The sequence below is a fragment of the Protopterus annectens genome, chromosome 1.part0 (assembly GCF_019279795.1).
Source record: "Protopterus annectens isolate FY-2018-M chromosome 1.part0, PAN1.0, whole genome shotgun sequence".
Classification (NCBI taxonomy): Eukaryota; Metazoa; Chordata; order Ceratodontiformes; family Protopteridae; genus Protopterus; species Protopterus annectens.
In genome coordinates, this window is record NC_056725.1 from 511,170,549 (window position 1) to 511,194,751 (window position 24,203).

Genomic DNA, 24,203 nt, shown 5'->3' on the forward strand with positions numbered 1-24,203 from the left:
TGACAGTAGCCTTTCGTTTGACACTCATGTTGCTAAAGTAGTTAGGAAAACCTTCTACATTGCCCACCTGATCATGACAGGATTCACATCTAGATCAAGGGAGGTCATCGTCCCCCTGTACTCATCACTCATTAGACCTATGATTGAGTACAATGCCCCATTCAGAATGTATCTGACCCGACACCTGCAGCAGCTGGAAAGGCCCCAAAAGTTCCTCACCAAAGGATAAAGGGTCTCAAAAATATGTCTTATGCTGCCCGACTGAAAGAACTCCAGCTCTATTCAGTCTCATACCGCTTGCTCAGAGGTGACCTGTGCCTGACATATAAGGCCATGTCAAACCCTGATTTGATGAATATGCTTCACCTCAAAAAATCTAGATCCCTCAGAACCACAAGGGCGGGAGACTTAAACCTTGACACGGTTATTAATAGAACATGCTGGAGGGACAGATTCATCACCCAGAGACTCCCTATGCTGTGGAACAAAATCCCTTGGGCAGATAGCCTAGTATGAACCTATGAACCTAAGTAACCTAGATTTAGGAATGGTCGAAAGTTCATGGGGGAGCAGTAATACTTACCTCCACACTGCTCTGAACTGCAAGGGAGGAAAACGGCTCACTACTAACAGACTACTGTTAGCAAAGAAGACACATGTCAAAACAGTTAAAAACAGTCACAGTTGTATAGAACACTTCATACCTCATTCACACGATCCAGACTATACAAATCTGTTAAATTCATAAATGGAAAAGAAATAGCGAAATCTGACACGTGTAAAACAAGCCTCCTTTTACATTTCTGCCAGTGTTGTAACAAGAACTCACTGTGAATCTGTATATACTTTAAAAGTAAGGACACTACGACATATAACTGGTTGGGTGGTGACTAAGTGAGGCGGTAATAAAGTTTACATGTGCCTCAGGTATATGAAGACTTAGCTTCAAGGGGGTGAGGTGGAGTGGCAGGAGACTGACACGTTAGCTAGGTTAAGAAGCAAATCATAACATGACTTACACTCATGACTCATGACTGTTTTATATTCTGAAATGAGTGTCACTATCAGCATTGCAGCTGCTTTATGCAAGATACCTGTAAGTTTATAAGAAATTAATAGTATGGCAGACTACACGGTAGCAAAATGCATTGGTTTTAAGGCACTATCTTAGTAACTGCTTTAAGACATCTTGACTGCACTGTAAAAAAAAATGGACAAAAGTGATCAGAATTACCTTTGTGGTTCAGGTAGAGCTCATTGGGATCAACAGAATCTTTAGTCGCTTTTGGGTTCCTGGTACACTTGACTTTCAACTGAAACTGAAGTGTGTCAATTTCGGTTCCCTCATCATCTCCTACACAATAAAAAAGAAAATATGTGCAATGGACTGGCTGATATGTTCACTTGTTTTTTTAATTAACAGTTATACAAACTAGTGAAGACGGCGGCACACTATCTACAGCTCTACAGTCAAACAGAATTAAGTACCACCCCGAACAACTACACAGAAATAGTACAGTTTTGTACCTACCATAAATGTAGATGTTCGAGTGCTAATACAGCTGTAGTAATCACAGATGGGTTTTCTGCCGTCGGGCGGTCCCTCGGTCGGCCGAATTCCAAAGTCTTGGTCCGGCGTCGGTTGTCGTCGTTCTCCCTTCTGACGTCAGTGAGGCCAGAGTATATAAGACACAGCCGACGCCATGTTCTTCAGTCTTTCTTGCCCCAGATGTCAGGTGCCCCCCGAAAGAAGGCAATACATAAATTATGCTTATATGCGTATACATGTAATGCAATATAATCCAAAAACAGTGGTTGCAAGCAAATAAACCTTAGAAGGATAACCCAGTCAGGCTGTATGAAGAGGTTGTTAGGCCCCATGCCTTTACCAAGTGGGGAAGGAGGGAGGGAAACCTGTACTGCAGTTGTATTAGCACTCGAACATCTACATTTATGGTAGGTACAAAACTGTACTATGTTCATCGTGCATACAGCTGCAGTAATCACAGATGGGTAGAATCCCAAAGCTACGCACAGGGTGGTAGGTACTAGGAGGAACTGGGTTGAGCCAGAATGCCCTGCAAAACAGCAGTGGCAAAGCCTGCTCTTGTTCTGGAATATAAAGGCAGGTGGTAGTGTTTTGTGAAGGTATGTACAGAACTCCAAGTGGCTGCCTCCAGAATATCTTTGGTAGGAACTCCTCTGAGGAAGGCTGTAGAGGTAGCTGTGGCCCTGGTGGAGTGTGATCTGATACCTGTAGGAACAGATTTCCCATGATAGGAATAACAAAACCGTATGCAGTGGCCTATCCACTTTGAAATAGTCTGCTTGGAAACTGGCTTCCCTTGAGCCCCTACAGCATAGGACACAAAGAGTTGTTCTGATTTCCTGAAGGACTTTGTTCTGTCCAAATAGTAACGTAGCTGCCTATGGATGTCTAAGGAATGTAGTAGCCTTTCCCCTTTGTTTTGAGGATTGGGGTAAAAGGTAGGAAGGTGTATGGCTTGATTTAAAGCTACCCTAGATACCACTTTAGGCATAAAAGATGGGTTGGTACGAAGGGAGACCCTGTCCTGATGGAAAATGAGAAAGGGCTGCACCGCCATGAGGGCCTGTAATTCCGAAACTCTACGAGCTGAAGTGATAGCCAGAAGGAAGGCAGTTTTCCAGGACAAATATTGCAATTCTGTTGAGGCAGCTGATTCAAAAGGAGGCAATGTTAATTTTTCTAGTATGTAATTAAGATCCCAGGCTGGTATTGGTTGTTTCCTTGGTGGTCTAATATTCTTAGCCCCTCTGAGGAACTGTCGTAAGAGTGGGTGAGAAAATAAAGGAGGATCCGTGTTGTATTCTGCAGAAATAGCTGAGGCATGGATTTTTATGGAAGAAAATGAAAGTCCACTGTTCAGCAGCTCAGCTAGATACTGTAATACCGGAGGCAAGTTCAGTTTTCTAGGGTCCTGGCCTTTTTTCGCATTCCAAGAACAAAACTGCTTCCATTTTGCAGAGTAAGCTTTTCTAGTAGATGGTCTTCTGGCCTCCAAAATGACATCCTGCACCTCCTTGGAGAGTAGGGTCTGTTGTGGTGTTAAGGAATTTTCCATGCAGCGAGATTGAGTGTTTTTAGCTGACTGTGGAGAGTTTTGTAACTGCTGAGTCAGCAGAAGTGGCATTAGAGGCAGGGACCAGGGAGGAGTATGTGTTAGGCTCCTCAGCAATGGGTACCAGTGTTGCCTTGGCCAATCTGGAGCAATCAGTATCATCTTCGGTCTGTCTGCTCTTGCTTTCAAAAGTACCTTGGGCAGAAGAGGCAGAGGTGGGAATGCGTAAACTGTCCATGCTGTCCAACTGAATGAAAGGGCGTCCACTCTCCAGGCCTTTGGATGAAAGGTCCTCGAACAAAACTTTTCCAATTGATGATTCCTGTGGGAGGCAAAAAGATCTATGTCTGGCCCCCCCCACACTTGGGTTATTTCTGCAAACACCTGCGGATGTAACTTCCATTCGTGTGGATCTGTCATATTTCTGCTTAATTTGTCTGCCAGTGTGTTTTCCAATCCTGGCAGGTACTGTGCTTAAAGTTCGATTTGCCATTCCAGAGCCAAGTTCCAAAGGGTCATGGCTAGTCTGCACAAGGGGTATGAATGTGTTCCTCCTTGTTTGTTTATGTACCACATTACTGTGGTGTTGTCTGTTCTTATGAGTAATTGCCCTGGATGCAGGAAGTCCTTGAAAGCTGTAATTGCATTTATTACTGCTAGCATTTCTTTTTGATTGATATGGAGGTGCTTTTCTTTTTGGGATCATTTGCCCTGGATGCACCTGTCCGTCATGTGCGCCCCCCAAGCGTAATATGAGGCGTCTGTTGTGATAACTTGCTCTGCTTGAGGCTTGCAGAATGAGAGGCCTGTGTTTGCTTGACATGCTTGGGCCCACCATAGAGATTCCTTTTGCAAACATGGGATTATTGGTAGTATTGTTTCCAAACTGTGACTGTGTTGAGACCATAGGTTTTTTAGGTACCATTGAAGTTTCCTCATATGCAGCTTTGCACATAGGATTAAAAGAATGCAAGATGCCATGAATCCCAGAGCCTGCAGGATTTTCCTTGCAGTAAGCCTGGTACTTTTTGCTAGTATTTTGAAGTACTGAGATAGTTGCCCTTGTTTTTCTGGTGTAAGACAGGCCATCTGGGTGTTTGTGTCCAAGTTGGCACCCAGGAAGGTTATTTTCTGAGATGGTGTTAGCCTTGATTTCTCTTTGTTGATTGTGTATCCCAGGGCATGCAATAGCCGTGTCACATATGTCAGATGTTCCAGAAGTATGTGCTTGCTGTCCGCTTGGATCAGGCAGTCGTCCAAATAAGGGTAAATTTGTATCCCTTGAAGTCTGCAGTAGGCAATCACTGATGCCAGGCACTTTGTGAATACTCTGGGCGCAGTAGATAAGCCAAAGGGCAATGCAGAGAATTGATAGTGGATTGAACCTGCAAGAAATCTGAGGTATCTTCTGCAGCTTTGTCTGATTGGGACATGCAGGTATGCCTCCTTGAGGTCCAATGTTACCAGCCAAAACTCCTTGCCCAGCATGGGAAGAAGTTGCTGTAATGTGAACATCTTGAATTTTGGTACGAGTAGAAATGTGTTTAGGATGGATAAGTCCAAAATGGGTCTCCAGTCGGTTCCTTTCCTTGGTACCAGAAAAAGTCTTGAATAAAAACCTTGACCTTGTTCGGTACCAGAAAAAGTCTTGAATAAAAACCTTGACCTCGTTCGTGAGAAGGTACCTCTTGAATAGCTCTCATGGTTAAGAGCTTTGAAATTTGTAGTTGTGCCTCTGCCCTTTGATTCTGTGGCAGGTTTGGCATGCCTCTCATTTTTGGAAGAGTGTGGAAATGAAATTTGTAGCCTCTGTTTATAATGTCCAGGATCCATTTGTCTGTTGTGACAATATGCCAATTGTTTGCAAATAATGCTAGCTTTCCTCCCAAAGGTGCTGCCAGCTGAAACGTGCTTGGCCTGGAAATGAGGGAGTCATTGGGTTTGCTTCCTGTATTGTTGTGCACTGTCCTCCCCACCTCTTGGTGCTGGAGTTTGCCATTGTCGTCCTCTATATGATCCTTGTGATTGCCCTCTGCCCCTTGTGTGTCTGTATCTACCTCTTTGGGGCTTGTCAGTAGCTGGAAAGGACCAGTTCTTTGAAGGCCAATTTCTGCTAAAACGTGGTGGTTGGACCTGGAAAAAGGTTTTGACAGTTTGCATGGATTTGGTTTTTTCTTCCATTTTCCGTAATATCTCCTCAGCATTAGTACCAAACAGCACATCCTTTTGTAAAGGAGCATCTAGAAGTTTAGCTTTCACATGATCAGGCAAGTTTTGTTCTCTAAGCCAAGCATGTCTGCGAATGACTGATCCCGTAGCAGCCGCTCTACTTGAAGCCTCTAGGGCATCATAACCACATTGTAAGGTGTGTTTACCCACTTGCTCTGCACTATGCATCATATTCTGTAACTCCTTTAAATCTGGTTGTTCAGGTTGAGACATTTTGTTCCTTAATTGTGATAACAGGAACTGTTGATATTTAAGCATATGAAACTGACAGTTTAAGGCCCTCATGGCTAGGGTGGCCGAGGTATATATCTTTTTACCCCACCTTTCTAAAGATCTTGATTCCCTTTCTGCAGGAAGTGGATTCTTGGCAGTGGAGGCCTTCAATCCCTTGGGGCCTTGTGAAATGGTTTCAGGGTCAGCATTATGGCTTTTGAAGAGAAATTGGTGAGAGCTGGGTACTCTGTAATACCCATCAGGTTTGACTGGTGCAGGAGGCAGAGAATCCGGGTTAAGGCAAGCATCCGAATAGACATCATCCAGTATGTCCAAAACAGGGGGTATAGCCAAAGGTCTGTGTTGAGGTAACAAAAGAAATTTCCTAAGCCTTTTCTTGGAATCTGAAAAGTCTTGGCCTTCCCAATGGAAGTGTTCCCTCAAGGTGTGCAAGGTTTCCCCAAAGGAAAAATCCTCAGGAGGAGATACAGAAGGAATGGACTGTTCTGCATCTGAATCCTCAAAAGGAGAGTAAGAGTGTTCCTCTGCATCAGAATGTTCTGATAAAATGGATCCCTGATCAGAAGAGGGAGAATCTTCCTCCACTCTGGGTCTCTTGTCTGGAGGGGGTTGAGAACCTCTGATAAGAGTAATTAAATCCTCAGCCATTTTAAGCATCTGTTTTTTAGGCATGGGACCTGGAGATGGGCCCTGTGCAACAGGCCTCGTGGGATGCCTGGCTGCTTTGGATTTAATAAAGGCCTTAATTGAAAAAGAAGATGAGGGCCTAAATACACCATGGGTGGAGGTGGACCTGTCCACATTAGTAGGCTCAACATTAGCAAAGGCTTCGGTTGTAGTCTGGGAAAGGGCCGAGGTCCCAGCGGTCTCGGGTACAGAGGACACCGCCAAAGGAGTGTCGTCGGCAGTCAGGGACTGCAAAGGCGTCTCGCTGAGAACCGGACCACGTGTAGCCTGTTTTGGTGTGGTGTCGGCGGGGACCGCGGGCCTCGCGTGTCGGTCCTTTTCCTTGCGTTTTTTGGACAAAACGGTAGTCGGAGTGTCCGACAACATTTTATAATCAAAAGCTTTACCAAAGTAGTGTTGGGCGAACTCCGCCCGACGCTTAATAGTGCGTTTATTGAAGGTAGCGCAAAAGCGACAGCCGAGACGTCGTGGTCTGGGCCCAAACAAGGTATGCAGAGGGAATGGAAATCCTTATTAGGTATTTGCTTCCCACAAGAAATACAATTATTAACTTTTTCTGACATCGGTCTGAGGCAAGAAAAGTTTCCCCAACGGGGTACTTAGCTTTAATGAAGACTTCGGTTTCCAAAATTTTCGTAATTCAGGAGCTGGCCGACCGGCACTTGCGAACTGCTTCTGCTTCGGGCACCGCGCAGCAAAAAAGACTGAAGAACATGGCGTCGGCTGTGTCTTATATACTCTGGCCTCACTGACGTCAGAAGAGAGAGCAACGACAACCGACGCCGAACCAAGACTTTGGAATTCGGCCGACCGAGGGACCGCCTGACGGCAGAAAACCCATCTGTGATTACTGCAGCTATATGCACGATGAACATCATGTGGCAAACTATAATCAAGACCAGAAAGGAATAGGTCTCCCATAAACCTCTACCAGAGTTTGTATATGAATGTGATTATAGTGAGCTAGATTGAAATATTAAATCGAACATAAAATAGCAGACGAGATATTTTGAACTACCACACTATAAACACATAACAGTGAACCCACTAATGATTGCAAAAAAGAAAGCACATTCCTTTTGCAATCTTTAAACTAAAGCCCCTCCATAATGCTAACCTCTAATTTTTTTCTAATTACTGGTACTATTATGGATGGAAAGGGATTTTATAAGTTAAGGTTAAGGGTTAGCACACATTACTAAGGTTGTCAGGGAGGCGCATGTGCACACACACACACACACACACACACACACACACACAGTAATATAAAGCCCACATATCTGTTACAACAAAGTAAACATATGATAAAACATCCATTCGATATACCCGATGTTTAAACAAAACGCAGTACTTTCAGTGGTCAACCAACAGAAAGTGTGACCAAACACACTGCATTCATTTTTATAAAAATATACATATTATGCCCTGCATTTGTAATAAATGTCAAAGTGATGATACAGTACTTAGACTGTTATTAGCCAAGCTTCTGCAGTTAGACTGGCAGCAACACAGTCTTAGGATCACACTCCCATGTATTTGCATTCGCTTATGTACACCTATGCCTAAGGGCTGAACTGGACACTGTGTGTTAAGGTTGTTGGCTTTGGATTTGGTATGCCAGCTGGATGTTGCGTTACCCTTGGGAGGTTAATCCACAAGTAATGGAATACTGAAACAGTGATATAAGGAAGGACAACTCATTGGTTCTGGAAATAAATCTTTAATCCAGCTTTACCTACAAGATCTACATTGCCTCTAAACAGAAACTATATTATGCCTTTATATATTCCATATGTGCTTAAATCTACAACACAGGTTCATAACCCTATACATGGTTTAAAAAAAAAAGCATGCCTGATGCATTTGTTTTACAAATTCAAATGAAGAGGGGTTGCTCAAGCATATGACTAGGTCCCAGCATCATGCCTTCCTTTATAAGCTGGCTATATCATTATCACCTGCTCCATGGAAGACGACAACAGTACCACTAGCATCACCATTATCATATGGGTATAGCAGGACCTGGAGGTCAGCAGTGGGGATTCTAAGAGGAAAGCCACACAATCATAAAGAAAAAAAATGTTTGCTGGCTCCATGCACAGACGTTTTGGTTATGACTAAGCCCCAAATAACACAGGTTCAGTTAGTGGCACAGGAGCTGGGAGATGCGAGCTGTGAGGGGGAACTGGAGTAAGCTGCTAATGCTTGCTTGCTCATCCAACAAAAATAGTGTTTGAGTGTCCTACCACAAAAGCTCCACCTGAAGGATGCCTGGAATTGCAGTTCCTGTACTAGAGAAATGGACAGTGTAAGCCAGAAAATGACCAGTGCATTATAGTTATAGGCAGTGTGCAGAAACAGCCACATTTACAAAGGACTAGTGCAGTATGCAGCTGCAGTCAGATTTTAGGAAATTATTTGACCTCTCAACACAGTCATTTCCCTCTCTCACTGCCTGGGATGTTGGGGAATCTGGGCAGTAACTGGGCTGAAGGGGACAGGGGCTTGATGGTTGAGACTGGATGGCGAAACAGATAAATAGTTTAGAAAACAAAACAGCCAGAATGAGTTACAAATATGCCTGGTTTCACAGCTATCCCATTTCTATTCAACTTTATACCTGAAACACAAACTGATAACAGTAAAATCCAAAGGAGGAAGAAGACTTCAGAGCTGAGTGCCACTCAAACTAAGACTTAATTAGGTACAGTGTTAAGCGCTTTCATCTACTAGTCACTGGACTAAGTCCAGTGACTAGTGGACGAAAGCGCTTAACACTGTACCTAATTAAGTCTTAGTTCGAGTGACTAGTGGACGAAAGCACTTAACATTGTACCTAATTAAATCTTAGTTTGAGTGGCACTCAGCTCAGAAGTCTTCTTTGTCCTTTGGATTTTACAATTCTATACCTGAGAGAACTTAAAATATACTTTCAAATGGCTAACTCAGCAAGAAAAGCCAAAATGTTAAGTATCGTAGAGCTAAACAAGTGAAGGTTTGTCAAATGCAGCAATGACTACAACAAACCTGACAGAGTGGAGATTCTGCCACACTATGCTGAAGTCTCAGATGGCAGACAGTTACTTATAGCCAGTAACATATTGGCATCTTCCTAGCAGTATTCTAGTAAACCTAAGGATACCTGGACATCAATTGATTTGTATCTTCTGCATTCAATATAAGAGGTTATGTCGCTCTCCTACTTTAGACACAAAAGAAGGGCCATTGTGGATTCTGTTCAAGCAGCTTTATTCTATACAAACACATTGCTATAGATGTTTACTGACTAACTTAAGGAACTTCTATACAAACTAACAACTGCAATCATGCATGTTCTCACTGTGGCTGCTCTTACAAAATGGCACTATGGAGTGCACATGTCTGGAATTTATATGTGCATGTACAGCCTTGACAGGCTTCTTAAAGATACAGCACACTTCTTTTGAAATCTGATCTACAGCCTCCCTCTGTGAAATATTTCCTATGACACTGAGTCTATTTAACATGCAGAAATCACAGGTAATTCTTTGTCATGCATTGCACAATACTAAGTACACATGTATATACAATCAAGTCCACGTTGTTGTTTTTCACACTTGGCTTTGACACTCACCCATATCGTGTGACATAAAACTGGGAATTAGAAACAGCAACTGGAACCGTCTCTGCAAAATGTTTGACCTGTGGAATGTCTGGAACATTTTCTGGAATGGAATCAGAATTTTGAACACGTTCTGGTATGGAAACAGAGTCTGATTCACTCTTAGATTTGAAGTTTGCATTACAGAAACAATGTTGAGAAGGTGATGATGATTCTGATACAGGAAGAAGATGTTTACAGTGCCTCCTATATTCTACATCTTCGGAATCTACTAAGTAGGATCTTGGCTCTGCACAGATACGTGTAATCTGTCCAATTCGATCAAAACCTTTCGTTGTCTGGATTAATACCCTCTCTCCTTTCCTCAATGGATGATGTAATCCACTCGATCTGCTGTAACTAGATTTTTGGATATCACACTTCTTAACCAATTGAGTCTTGATGGTTTTATTGTTCTTAGGTTTAGGCTTCAATAAACTGGAAGCAATGGGTAGTGTACTTTTAGTTTGCCTAGAAAGTAGACTTTGAGAATGTGAGCCAAGAATATCATCACAAAGTATGTTTCTGAGATTAAGCAAATTCAAGAACACATCAATATGTCATGTTTTGACCTTTCAAGTAACTGCTTTGCACTCTGTACTGCACGTTCAGCTAGACCATTTGACTGACGATATTCAGGACGACTAGTGACATGTACAAAGTCCCAGTCTTTTGCAAATTTCCAAAACAACTGGCTAGTACAGTACCATTGTCAGAAAGAAGTTTGTGTGGACTACCATGAACTGAGAAATTATATTTCAGCTTGGTAATAACAGCAGTGGATGTTAGCTTAGGTAGTAGATCAATCTCAAGCCAATTTGAATAAAAGTCTACCAAAAGTAAGTAGTGTTGATTGTTCCAAAGAGATCAGCTGCAACTGTTGACCACGGTAGTTCAGGAACTGGACTTGGCTGAAGTGGTTCTCTTTGCAAATGCGGTTTAGTACTATGGCATACTGAACAAGATGAAAGTACTTTATCAATGTCTTTTGGTAAATTGTCCTGCTCTTCTCTTAGTGGATCCGGATCCTGGGTGGCCACAATGTAAAATCTGGATATATTCTTGTAAGGAAGCAGGAACAATTTTAGGACCTTTGAAAATAATGCCATCTTCCATCAACAATTCACCTCTGTAAGGAAAGTAGGTTTGCACTATAGGTGGCACACTAGATTGCTTTGACAGCCATCGAACATTAATGTAGTGGCGAGCTTCTGCAAATCTGGATCAGTTTGACTGTGTTCTCTCAACTCAAGACTAGTGGTAGGAAAATTACGCACTGACATCACATTAAAGTCAAAATTCTCTGTATCAAGCTGTTTTGTCGTGTTTCTGGGTGATCTGGATAAGTTAGCAGCCAGATAGAAATTTGCCTTTTGTGTAGACCATTTTGAAATTGTAATTTTGCAATTTAAGCATCATTCTTTGCAATCTTGCTGGAGCAGAATGAATAGGCTTCTTTAGAATAGTAACTAGAGGTTGGTCTCCAGTCTGAATCTGAGCAGCTTGACCAAAAATATAATCACGAAACTTAGAACATGCAAATACTACTCCCAAAAGCTCCTTCTCAATCAGAGCATACTGCATCTCAGTTTGTGTTTGTGTTCTAGACACATAAGCTACTGGTCTGCCTTCTTGAAGCATAACTGCACCAAGACCATATTTTGAAGCATCACAAGAAAGAATAACTGGTTTGTTTATATCATAGTATCTTAATGTAGGTAGGGTGGCAATTTTCTGCTCAAGGTCTTCAAATGCCTTCTAGTGTTGTTCCAACCATGACCACACAACATTTTTGTGTATTAGCTCTCAAAGGTGCTGTCAATTCACTGAAGTCTGGCATAAACTTGCCTAAATAGTTAACCATGCCTAGAAAATGTTGTAGAGCTTGTACATTATCTGGTGCTGACATCTCAAGAACAGCTGCTGGCTTGCTTGGATCTGATCTCAAGCCTGTACTCATGAACAAATGTCTTATGCAGGTTACTTCTGGAAGTCTGAATTTACACTTCAGAGGATTGAGCTTCAAGTTTACTTCACGTACTTTACCTAGAACATTCTTGAGGTTTCTATCATGCTCTACTTCACCATTGCCTCCAACCAATAAATAATCTACTATTATAGCACAAAAATAACCTGAAAAAATGTACTCCATTGCACAATGAAAGACTTCACTTGGAGAATTTATTCCAAATGGCATCCTTAAGAATCTGCATCTGCCAAACAGAGTAAAGTACAGTTGTGTACACTTACCATAAATGTAGATGTTCGAGTGTCTTCACTGTTGCAGTCATGACTGTAGGGTTCTCCCCTGCTGGCAGGCAGTCCTCGGTCAGCCAGAATCCCAATGTCTGGGTCCGGCGTTGGCTGTTCAGCCATGCTCCCTGATGTCAGAGCGCCAGGAGTACAAAACTGACAGCCGATGCCATGTTCTCCAGTTTTTCTTGCCCCAGATGTCAGGTGCTCCAAAATGAGAAAGATCCCATACCCCTTGCAAATACACCTCAAAAGAAGGGTGAAGAAGGGAACCACACAAAAGAAAAAATAAGAGGGGACAGGAGGGAGGAACAGACTGCAACAGTGAAGACACTCGAACATCTACATTTATGGTAAGTGTACACAACTGTACTATGTTCATCGTGTTTCACTGTTGCAGTCATGACTGTAGGGTTGAATCCCAAAGCAGAATAAAAGGGAGGTGGTCATAAAGAAGAGGGGGCGGCTAAAAGGCCCTGCAAGACAGCAGAAGCAAAGCCTGCCCTAGACTTAGAGTAAAGAGGTAGATTGCAGTGCTTGGAAAAATTATGCACTGAACTCCAAGTTGCAGCTTCCAAAATGTCTTTGGTAGGAACTCCCCTGAGGAAGGCAGCTGAAGTGGCAGCAGCTCTAGTAGAGTGAGTCCTTTTATTCCCTGGGATTTGCTTTCCATGGTGTGAATAGCAAAATCTGATTCCATGAGCAATCCATTTGGAAATGGTCTGTTTTGAAATAGCTTTACCATGGGAACTTGAAGCATAAGAAACAAACAATTGCTCTGATTTCCTGATGTCCTTGATTCTGTCCAGGTAAAAACGTAGTTGTCTGTGTACATCCAAGGAATGTTTTGACCTTTCAAGTAACTGCTTTGCACTCTGTACTGCACGTTCAGCTAGACCATTTGACTGACGATATTCAGGACGACTAGTGACATGTACAAAGTCCCAGTCTTTTGCAAATTTCCAAAACAACTGGCTAGTACAGTACCATTGTCAGAAAGAAGTTTGTGTGGACTACCATGAACTGAGAAATTATATTTCAGCTTGGTAATAACAGCAGTGGATGTTAGCTTAGGTAGTAGATCAATCTCAAGCCAATTTGAATAAAAGTCTACCAAAAGTAAGTAGTGTTGATTGTTCCAAAGAGATCAGCTGCAACTGTTGACCACGGTAGTTCAGGAACTGGACTTGGCTGAAGTGGTTCTCTTTGCAAATGCGGTTTAGTACTATGGCATACTGAACAAGATGAAAGTACTTTATCAATGTCTTTTGGTAAATTGTCCTGCTCTTCTCTTAGTGGATCCGGATCCTGGGTGGCCACAATGTAAAATCTGGATATATTCTTGTAAGGAAGCAGGAACAATTTTAGGACCTTTGAAAATAATGCCATCTTCCATCAACAATTCACCTCTGTAAGGAAAGTAGGTTTGCACTATAGGTGGCACACTAGATTGCTTTGACAGCCATCGAACATTAATGTAGTGAGCGAGCTTCTGCAAATCTGGATCAGTTTGACTGTGTTCTCTCAACTCAAGACTAGTGGTAGGAAAATTACGCACTGACATCACATTAAAGTCAAAATTCTCTGTATCAAGCTGTTTTGTCGTGTTTCTGGGTGATCTGGATAAGTTAGCAGCCAGATAGAGAAATTTGCCTTTTGTGTAGACCATTTTGAAATTGTAATTTTGCAATTTAAGCATCATTCTTTGCAATCTTGCTGGAGCAGAATGAATAGGCTTCTTTAGAATAGTAACTAGAGGTTGGTCTCCAGTCTGAATCTGAGCAGCTTGACCAAAAATATAATCACGAAACTTAGAACATGCAAATACTACTCCCAAAAGCTCCTTCTCAATCAGAGCATACTGCATCTCAGTTTGTGTTTGTGTTCTAGACACATAAGCTACTGGTCTGCCTTCTTGAAGCATAACTGCACCAAGACCATATTTTGAAGCATCACAAGAAAGAATAACTGGTTTGTTTATATCATAGTATCTTAATGTAGGTAGGGTGGCAATTTTCTGCTCAAGGTCTTCAAATGCCTTCTAGTGTTGTTCCAACCATGACCACACAACATTTTTGTGTATTAGCTCTCAAAGGTGCTGTCAATTCACTGAAGTCTGGCATAAACTTGCCTAAATAGTTAACCATGCCTAGAAAATGTTGTAGAGCTTGTACATTATCTGGTGCTGACATCTCAAGAACAGCTGCTGGCTTGCTTGGATCTGATCTCAAGCCTGTACTCATGAACAAATGTCTTATGCAGGTTACTTCTGGAAGTCTGAATTTACACTTCAGAGGATTGAGCTTCAAGTTTACTTCACGTACTTTACCTAGAACATTCTTGAGGTTTCTATCATGCTCTACTTCACCATTGCCTCCAACCAATAAATAATCTACTATTATAGCACAAAAATAACCTGAAAAAATGTACTCCATTGCACAATGAAAGACTTCACTTGGAGAATTTATTCCAAATGGCATCCTTAAGAATCTGCATCTGCCAAACAGAGTAAAGTACAGTTGTGTACACTTACCATAAATGTAGATGTTCGAGTGTCTTCACTGTTGCAGTCATGACTGTAGGGTTCTCCCCTGCTGGCAGGCAGTCCTCGGTCAGCCAGAATCCCAATGTCTGGGAAAAACTGACAGTCGATGCCATGTTCTCCAGTTTTTCTTGCCCCAGATGTCAGGTGCTCCAAAATGAGAAAGATCCCATACCCCTTGCAAATACACCTCAAAAGAAGGGTGAAGAAGGGAACCACACAAAAGAAAAAATAAGAGGGGACAGGAGGGAGGGAAACCCAGACTGCAACAGTGAAGACACTCGAACATCTACATTTATGGTAAGTGTACACAACTGTACTATGTTCATCGTGTTTCACTGTTGCAGTCATGACTGTAGGGTTGAATCCCAAAGCAGAATAAAAGGGAGGTGGTCATAAAGAAGAGGGGGCGGCTAAAAGGCCCTGCAAGACAGCAGAAGCAAAGCCTGCCCTAGACTTAGAGTAAAGAGGTAGATTGCAGTGCTTGGAAAAATTATGCACTGAACTCCAAGTTGCAGCTTCCAAAATGTCTTTGGTAGGAACTCCCCTGAGGAAGGCAGCTGAAGTGGCAGCAGCTCTAGTAGAGTGAGTCCTTTTATTCCCTGGGATTTGCTTTCCATGGTGTGAATAGCAAAATCTGATTCCATGAGCAATCCATTTGGAAATGGTCTGTTTTGAAATAGCTTTACCATGGGAACTTGAAGCATAAGAAACAAACAATTGCTCTGATTTCCTGATGTCCTTGATTCTGTCCAGGTAAAAACGTAGTTGTCTGTGTACATCCAAGGAATGCAAGATCCTTTCCCCCTTATTTTGAGGAGTGGGGAAAAAAGTTGGCAAGTGAATAGTTTGATTTAAAGCCACTTTGGAAATCACCTTAGGCATGAAAGTAGGATTAGTCCTTAAAGACACCCTGTCTTGATGAAAAATAATATAAGGTTCCACAGCCATGAGAGCTTGCAACTCCGAGACTCTCCTGGCAGAGGTCAGAGCTAACAGGATAGCTGTCTTCCAAGATAAAAACTTGATGTCAGCTGTGGCAGCAGGCTCAAAAGGAGGTAAGGTGAGTTTTTCCAAAACATAGTTCAGATCCCAAGCAGGAATGGGAAGAGATCTAGGGGGCCTTAAGTTCTTAGCTCCTCTGAGAAACTGTCTCATGAGCTGGTGGGAAAAGATTGGAGGGTCTGTATTATAATGAGCAGAAATAGCAGAGGCATGTATCTTTATTGAAGAGAAAGAGAGACCCTTATGTAAGAGGTCTGTAAGGTAAAGTAAAATCAGAGGAATGTTAGGAATAAGAGGATCAGAATCCTGAGCCTGCATCCAGGAACAAAATCTTTTCCATTTTCCTGCATAAGATTTTCTAGTGCTAGGACGTCTGGCTTCTAAAATGACATCCATAACCTGCTTGGGTAAGAGAGAATGAATCAAAGACCCTGGATTAACCAGGCCGCCAGGCTGAGAGTTTTGACATGGGAGTGCAGAACCTGACCATGGTGTTGGGACAGAAGGTTCGGAGTCTGTGGTAAAACCCAAGGAGGCTCCAGACAAAGGTTTTTTCAGTGTTGGGTACCAAAACTGTCGAGGAAAATTTGGGGCCAGCAAGATTATCATCTTGGGCTTGTCCTGTTTGATCTTTAATAATACCCGTGGAAGAAGAGGAAGAGGCGGAAAGGCATACCCAGAGAGGTTTCTCCAACTGAATGATAGGGCATCCACTTTCCAAGCTAGTTCGTGGAATGTCCTGGTGCAAAAAATCTGTAGTTGATGATTGAGGTGGGATGCAAAGAGGTCTATGTGAGGACATCCCCAGACTGCTGTAATCATCTTGAATATTTCAGTGTCCAGCATCCATTCGTGTGGGTCCGATAGGTTTCTGCTCAGACTGTCTGCCAAGAAGTTTTGCTTCCCTGGTAGAAACTGAGCTTGAAGGTCCAGTTTGCAAGCTAGAGCTGTGTTCCAAAGATTCATGGCTAGTCTGCAAAGGGGATAGGAATGAGATCCCCCTTGCTTGTTTATGTACCACATAACTGTGGTGTTGTCTGTCCGTATCAGTAGTTGTCCTGGTTGTAGAAGATTCCTGAAGGCCAATAGAGCTTTCTGAACGGCTAACATTTCCTTTAAATTGATATGCAGGTGCTTCTGATCTTTTGTCCAAAGGCCCTGCAGACAGTTGCCCCGAAAATGGGCTCCCCATGCATAATCTGAGGTGTCCGTGGTTAGTATCAGAGTGGCAGGAGGCAGACAGAAGGGTTTTCCTTTGTTTAGAGTACATGCCTTGGACCACCAAAGGAATTCCTTTTGGAGACAAGGCAGGATGGAGATCTGTATGTCTAAACTTTGGCAATGCTGAGACCATACACTTTTTAGGTACCACTGTATTTTACTCATATGTAGTCTTGCATATGGTACGAGAAGGATGCAGGAGGCCATGTAACCCAAAGCCTGCAGGAATCTCCTTGCAGATAGCTGAGTTAATGTTGCCAAGGTTTTGAAAGTTGAAGCCAGCTGTAATTGTTTTTTACATGTCAGAAATGCCATCTGGGTTGTTGTGTTTAGAGAAGCACTCAGAAAAATTATCTGTTGTGAGGGTGTCAAATTTGACTTTTTTATGTTTACAGTGAATCCCAGGAACTTGAGAAGATTCTGAACAAACTCTAGATGCTGCAGTAAGACATTCTTGCTGTCTGCCTGAATAAGACAGTCATCCAGATAGGGGTAAATTTGAATTCCCTTGAGTCTGCAATAAGCTACTACTGGAGCCAGGCATTTGGTGAAGACCCTGGGCGCAGTAGACACTCCAAAGGGCAGCGCAGAGAATTGATAGTGCCTCGATCCGGCCTTGAACCTGAGGTATTTTCTGCATTCCTGCCTGATGGGAATGTGTAAGTATGCCTCCTTTAAATCCAAAGTTACCATCCATGCGTTTTTGGTCAGCATAGGAAGTAGCTGCTGTAGAGTAAGCATCTTGAATTTTGGTACCTCGAGGTAAGTGTTCAAGACTGACAGATCCAGAATGGGTCTCCATGAATTTTGCTTCCTGGGGACTAGAAAGAGCCTTGAGTAAAAACCTTGTCCCCTCTCTGAAAGTGGAACTAGCTCTATGGCTTTCATAGCCAGGAAAGCTTCCACCTGGTTTAAGGCCTCTAACCATTGATGCTTTGGAAGATCTGGCCATCCGCTTGGTCTTGGTAGGGTATGAAAATGGAATTTGTAACCTCTTGAAACCACATCCAGAACCCACTTGTCTTGGGTTATATGAGTCCAATTTAGGTGAAAAAGAGAAAGTTTTCCTCCAAGAGGGGCTTCCAGGCAAGAAGTTCCTGCAGCCCAACAGAGGGAGTCATTGAGTCTGTTTTCTATGAGCTTGTGACCTGTCCTCTCCTCCCCTAGGGGTGGAAGCAGTCCACTGTCTTGATCTATAAGAGGCTTGCGTTTGAGGCCTTCCTCGGGAGCGTCTGTATCTACCCCTCTGAGGCCTGTCAGAATTGGGAAAGGACCAATTTTTTATAGGCCAATTCCTACTAAATCTGAGTGGCTGTACTTGTAAGAAATCTTTAACCGTTTGCATGGATTTTGCCTTGTCCTCCATCTTCTTTATCACCTCTTCAGCTTTAGATCCAAACAAAACATTATGCTGAACAGGAGCATCCAATAATTTAGCCTTTACTTGATCTGGCAAATTTTGTTCCTTTAACCATGCATGCCTTCTAATGACTGTGCCAGAGGCAGCAGCCCTACAAGAAGCCTCTAAGGCATCAAATCCACAGTGTAAACCATGCTTTCCAACTTGTTCAGTGGCATGCATTAAGTCATGTAATTCCTTATCCTCTGCACAGGCGGAAATGGAAGTTAGCTTTTGTTTTAAAACAGACAGGAGAAATTGCTGGTATTTCAGCATATGAAATTGACAGATAAAGTATCAGAAGTGTACACTTTTTTGCCCCATCTTTCTAAATATCTGGAATCCTTCTCAGTGGGAATGGGTTTTTAGCAGAAGCGGCCTTAACCCCCTTAGGACCCTGAGAAATGGTTTCAGGGCCAGCAGTAGGATTCTTGAATAAAAACTGGTGGGAATCAGGAACCCTATAATATCTGTCTGGCTTAACAGGAGCTGGAGGAAAAGAGTCAGGAGTTAAGTTAGCCTCCGAAAAAGCATCATCCACAATATCCAAAATAGGAGGAATAGCCAGGGGTCTATGTTGGGGAAGAAGAAGAAAATCCCTTAGTCTTTTCTTAGATTCTGAGTACTCCTGTCCTTCCCAGTGAAAATGTTCCCTCATTTCATGCAAAGTTTCCCCAAAAGAGAAATCCTCAGGGGGAGAAGCTGAAGGAATGGATTCCTCAGCATCAGAATCCTCATAAGGAGGGAAAGAATATTCCTGGTCAGAAGAAGAAACTGAAGAAACAGAAGCCTGATCAGAGGAGTCATAATAAACTTCCTGCCTTGGCCTTTTATCTGGAGGGGGATGTGAACCCCTAATCATAGTAAGTAAGTCCTCCGCCATCTTAAGTAACTGTTTCGGAGACTTGGGTGCTGGATCAGAAGAGGCCTGGGCTGCAGTCTTTGATTTGGAAGGAGTCTTTGCCTTTGTCTTTGGCTTTGCCTTTATTAGAAGCTGAGTAGGCCTGAAAACCCCTTCGGAAGCCGGTACCTGCACAGCGGCTCCGGACCCATCCGAAGGAGCATTGTCCGAAGGTCCTGCAACAGAAATATTCAAAGGCCTAGTTGGCTCCTCCTGGGAGTCCGTTTCGGCCATCGGTTCCGAAATGGCCGACGACAGGGGCTGCAAAAGCACCTCACTGACGACGGCCGAACCTGAAGCTGGCTCTGCTTGTACAACATCGTCTGATTTGGACCTCGGAGGCCTGTCTTTATCCTTGTGTCGTTTGTGAACTCCGGTAGCCGGAACCGTATCAGACGACATTTTATAATTAAAACGCCTAACGAAGTAATGAAATGCAAAAGCGTACCTTCGTTTAATCGTACGTTGATTGAATCTAGCACAAAACCGACAACTAGCTACATCGTGGTCAGGGCCTAAGCAAGGAATACAGTAAGAATGAAAATCCTTATGAGGTATTTGCTTCCCACATGAAATACAATTATTAACTTTTTCTGACATCGGACTGGAGCAAGAAAAAAGTTTCCCCAATGGGGTACTTAGCTTTGAGTAGGAGAAGAAAGTCTTCGGACTGAAGTACATTTATAAAAAATTGTCAGGAGTCAGCTGACCGGCACTTGCGAACTGCTATCACCGCACGGCAAGAAAGACTGGAGAACATGGCATCGGCTGTCAGTTTTGTACTCCTGGTGCTCTGACGTCAGGGAGCATGGCTGAACAGCCGACGCCGGACCCAGACTTTGGGATTCTGGCGGACCGAGGACTGCCTGCCGGCAGGGGAGAACCCTACAGTCATGACTGCAACAGTGAAACACGATGAACATCAAAAGTAGTTCCAAATGAAGATTTGCGATGAAGCATCACTTGCCAAAATGAACTCTTTGCATCCAAGACAGAGAAAACCGTGCTACCTCTTCGACTATACACATTGGATGATACAGTCTCTTTAATGCTTTGCTCAGATCTCTTGAGTCAATACATATTCTGATTTCGTCTGAGCCTTTTTTGTGAGCTGCTACCATAGACGATACCGATTCAGTTGGTTCTGCAACTGGACAAATCACACCTTGCTGCACCACTTTTATTCAACTGAGTTTTAACTTTATCCTGTATAGCTATCAGAACTCTTCTTGCTGGTCTGACTACGGGAGTGACCTCTGGGTCTAACTTCATGGAAAAAACTGAAAGTTTTCCTAACTTGTCATCGAAAACACCAGCATACTCTGAGAAAATGGCTTCAGAAAAATTAGAACTCTGAAATGCATTTACATGATGGACTTCTTTAATAATAGAAAGAAGATTCATTCTTAAACTATCTTTGAGACCCAATAAAGATTACACTGGTCTTCAGACTACATAGAATAACAAGTTGCAACAGTTCTTGGCCAAACAACAAGAAAGCATCACTGAACCTTCGGTTTGAATTTTTTCACCTCCATAAGCAGCAAGTCCGCACTACTGGCTACACTGAGTTGTTCGTTAGTTCTCACTTTAGCAAAATGTGTCTGCTGATATAACATTACACTTTGAACCAGTGTCTACTTTAAGCTCTGTGGATTTTCCATTAAACATGCTCATTTCATCTTTAAACATACTCGTTTTGCTTTGAATATGCTTATTTTGCTTTACTGTTAATTGTTTCATCAAATACCTTTATTTTAAACATTTGTTTTAGCTAACAAACCTTTTGTGCTGTGCTTTCTGCTTGCTCAATAATGCAGTTTGTGCCCTTGTAATACCCCGTTTCATCTCCTTTATCAAATAAATAGTTCATGCTGCTTCTCATTACCTTCGATTATTTTCTGGCTGTTTTTGTGCTAGTTTCTCTTGGTTTTACCTTCACTGCTGTCTCTGCACCTTATGGCTCTGGACTTCATCCGCTTCAATCCCACTTCTGACACCATGTCGCTCTCTTACTTTGGACACAATAGAAGAGTCTTTGTGGGTTCTGTTCAAGCAGCTTTACTCTATACAAACACACTACTATAAAGATTTACTGACTTTAACTTAAGTAACTTGTATACAAACTAACATTTGCGATCATGCATGCTCTCACTGTGGCTGCTCTTACAAAATGGCACTATGGAGTGCATGTGTCTGGAATTTATATGTGCACCTACAGCCTTGACATGCTTCTTAAAGATACAGCACACTTCACTTGCAATCTGATCTGCAACACGGTTATACAAAGAAACCTTAATATGCTCTAAGATGAGAAAGATGAGGTCAACAACAGTATTAACATGAGAATATGCATGGAACAGCCACTAAACTACATTGCTTGCTGTACAAACTTTAGATCCACAGCACCTGCCAGTTCAATGGGAGTAAAAGTTTCTCCAAAGCACAATATAACAAAGCCACAAAGGGATAATAGGGCAGAAATGTTTCATTTAAACAAGCCCTGCAGAACTTTAAAGATACATATGTGGAAGTTAGAAATTAAGGCCAGATGGGCCATATTGGTAAATGACCCAACAACGAAATGAAACACATTAATCAGTGCAGGACAAGGGGTGAAGGAGCAGAAAATGATCCTGCTTCTTGAGGATCATAAAAAATATGCTCCCATTTGTACAAATATGTCTTTCACACAAAAGTCTTTTTGAAGCCCACAGAAAAGTGACCATTCTGCTTGACTAAAAGGGTAAAATATTCATACTGGGAAGTGCACAAAAAAACACACACACTTGGTCAAACTCAGAGATATCATTCAACATATATAGGCTTTTACCAGAACTCCTCTCAAAACACCAAAAATTGAACTCAACTTTCCTCTCTTCCCAAAATCTCATTGGCTAGTGGTTTGTTAAAACCAAAAGACAAAACGGAAGTGAAGAATATGTTGATTTGGACTGACATGAATCAAGAAGATAGCAGTGTTGTGTTGTGAAATCATCATAAATGCAGGTTTTGAAGTACATTCACTACCGTAGTCATCATTATTGGGATGTTCTGCCTGCAGGTAGCTGAAGTGGCAATGTCCAGAGCTGTACCTTCCTCAAGACTTCAGCCAACTCCTTCTCACTACCAAGTGAGAAAGCCAAGGCACAAGAGCCTAACTGGATGTGTAGGGACAATCCTCTGTACCACAGATCCACCCCATAAATCTTCAATCTCCATAACTGGGAAGCCTTATAAGGTCAAAGGAGGAGTGTGGGACCTGACAAGAAAATGAGGAGGAGGGTGAAAACTGCATCGCATGAGTACCCATCCCAACCCAAGTGTCAAAGGAGAGGAAAGAGGAGGAAGGGACCTGGACTGCAACAATGACAGTATTCAAAACTACAGTTTAGGGTAAATTCCTAGTACAACTGTACTATGTTCATTGCACTATTTCACCGCAGCAATCATTATTATTGGGAATATTATAAGCGGTTATGCAGAGTGTAGTTGGCAGAAGAAAAAAGGGATTCAGGATAGCAAGCCTTGCACGACAAGAGGTAAATCCTGTCCTAGATCTAGAAGCAACCCCAGATTACCGTGTCTTAAGAATGAAGAGAGGACCAGGTGACTGCCTCTAGGATAGATAGAGAGTTGATCCCTAAAGAATGCTGTGGTGGCTTCAGTGGCACTAGCAGAATGGGATTTGATGCATCAAGGAATAGGTAGACTCTACTGACACTTTCTGTTCATGGGAAAAGCAAACAGGAAGCATGTGTCTTGACTTCACCACTGAAAGTGGAAATAAAAGACACCTATGGATTCAGTGATAACTTATGAAGAGGTAACAGTATCCTGTCGAGTTTGCCTACCAGACCATTCTGCGCTCTCAGGTCCTGGACCACTGTCAGAAAGAAATACTGGCACAAGTATAATTCCAAAGACACTTAGATTCCAAGCACAAACACTATCCCTGCACCTTGCAGATACAGCATCTACAGTAACAAGCTGTCTAAATGCATGAGGACTCAGGAAGCAGTCCCACAAGTATATCACTCATTTCTAGAATGATGATGCACAGTCATATTTCCACAGGATGCCCCAATTGAGCTAAATGGTCCTCAACAAGCTATCCACTCTAAGAAAAAAATTATCAGAGATCATGGTTCCCAGAAATGAGTCAAAAAAAGTGCTTCCCTATTAACAGAGGGACATAATATATTTAACACAAAAGATACTTACTGAACAAGCTTCTGGAGAAAGTTAAGAACTGCAAAGGATGGGAAAGAATATGCTTGACAGATTGAATGTTGCACTTCCTACAAAATATTCCTACTGGGAACTGCAATCTTACCTCTCATGGGGTGGGGATAATATGGTCAGCTTCTTGGGGAAGATGGGTAAGAACACTGGATGTGGGCTGACCTAACTCCTACACTGACTGGAGCACAGTGGTTAGGGGAACAGAAGAGTCACAGGACGCTTGCCCAGTCTTGGTAGGGGGCCCTGAAGTAGAACATCACCAGCTGGGGACTGGTAAGCTGTCGTCATGGTCCAGCTCCCATCTATCCATGGAGAAACAAATGGGTCAAATGCGTGTAGGTAGCAAAGCCACTGAATCAGTCAAGAAAACAGTGTGTGTGTGGGGGGGGGTTAATACAAACTCAAGCAGATCACTAACATCTGGCCTGACTTCCAGAGTTCAACATCTTTTCCTCTCCTACATGGACAGATGTCCACCGCTTACTGGTGTCAGCATGTTCTCATATATAAACCTATCATTTGCTTATAGCTTTCTTGCCCAGGAATCCATTAGGATGGCCACTTTGCCATCTCTCAGACATGGCTCTAAGTACTCTTTCCATCAAGGACTAATCAGACATTCAATGGTCCATGGACTTAAAGAAACTGGGTTCCCCAAGCTTATCTAAACCCAAGAAGACCAGAAACCCTGATGAGGGAAGAGGGAGAATGGGAAAAAGCACTGGAAACAAGGTAACCCAGTCCAG

General features: G+C 42.6%; 1 protein-coding gene across 2 annotated transcripts in view; it reads right to left on the reverse strand.

Annotated features, from left to right (window-relative positions):
- The window catches only part of POLR1C (RNA polymerase I and III subunit C), an 868,501-nt gene that overhangs the window by 281,780 nt on the left and 562,518 nt on the right, over positions 1 to 24,203 (reverse strand). For both annotated transcript variants that reach the window (XM_044061017.1, XM_044061008.1), the window contains exon 5: positions 1,235 to 1,354. In XM_044061017.1, the coding sequence (XP_043916952.1) occupies positions 1,235 to 1,354 (120 nt within the window). The remainder of the gene's footprint in view (positions 1 to 1,234; positions 1,355 to 24,203) is intronic.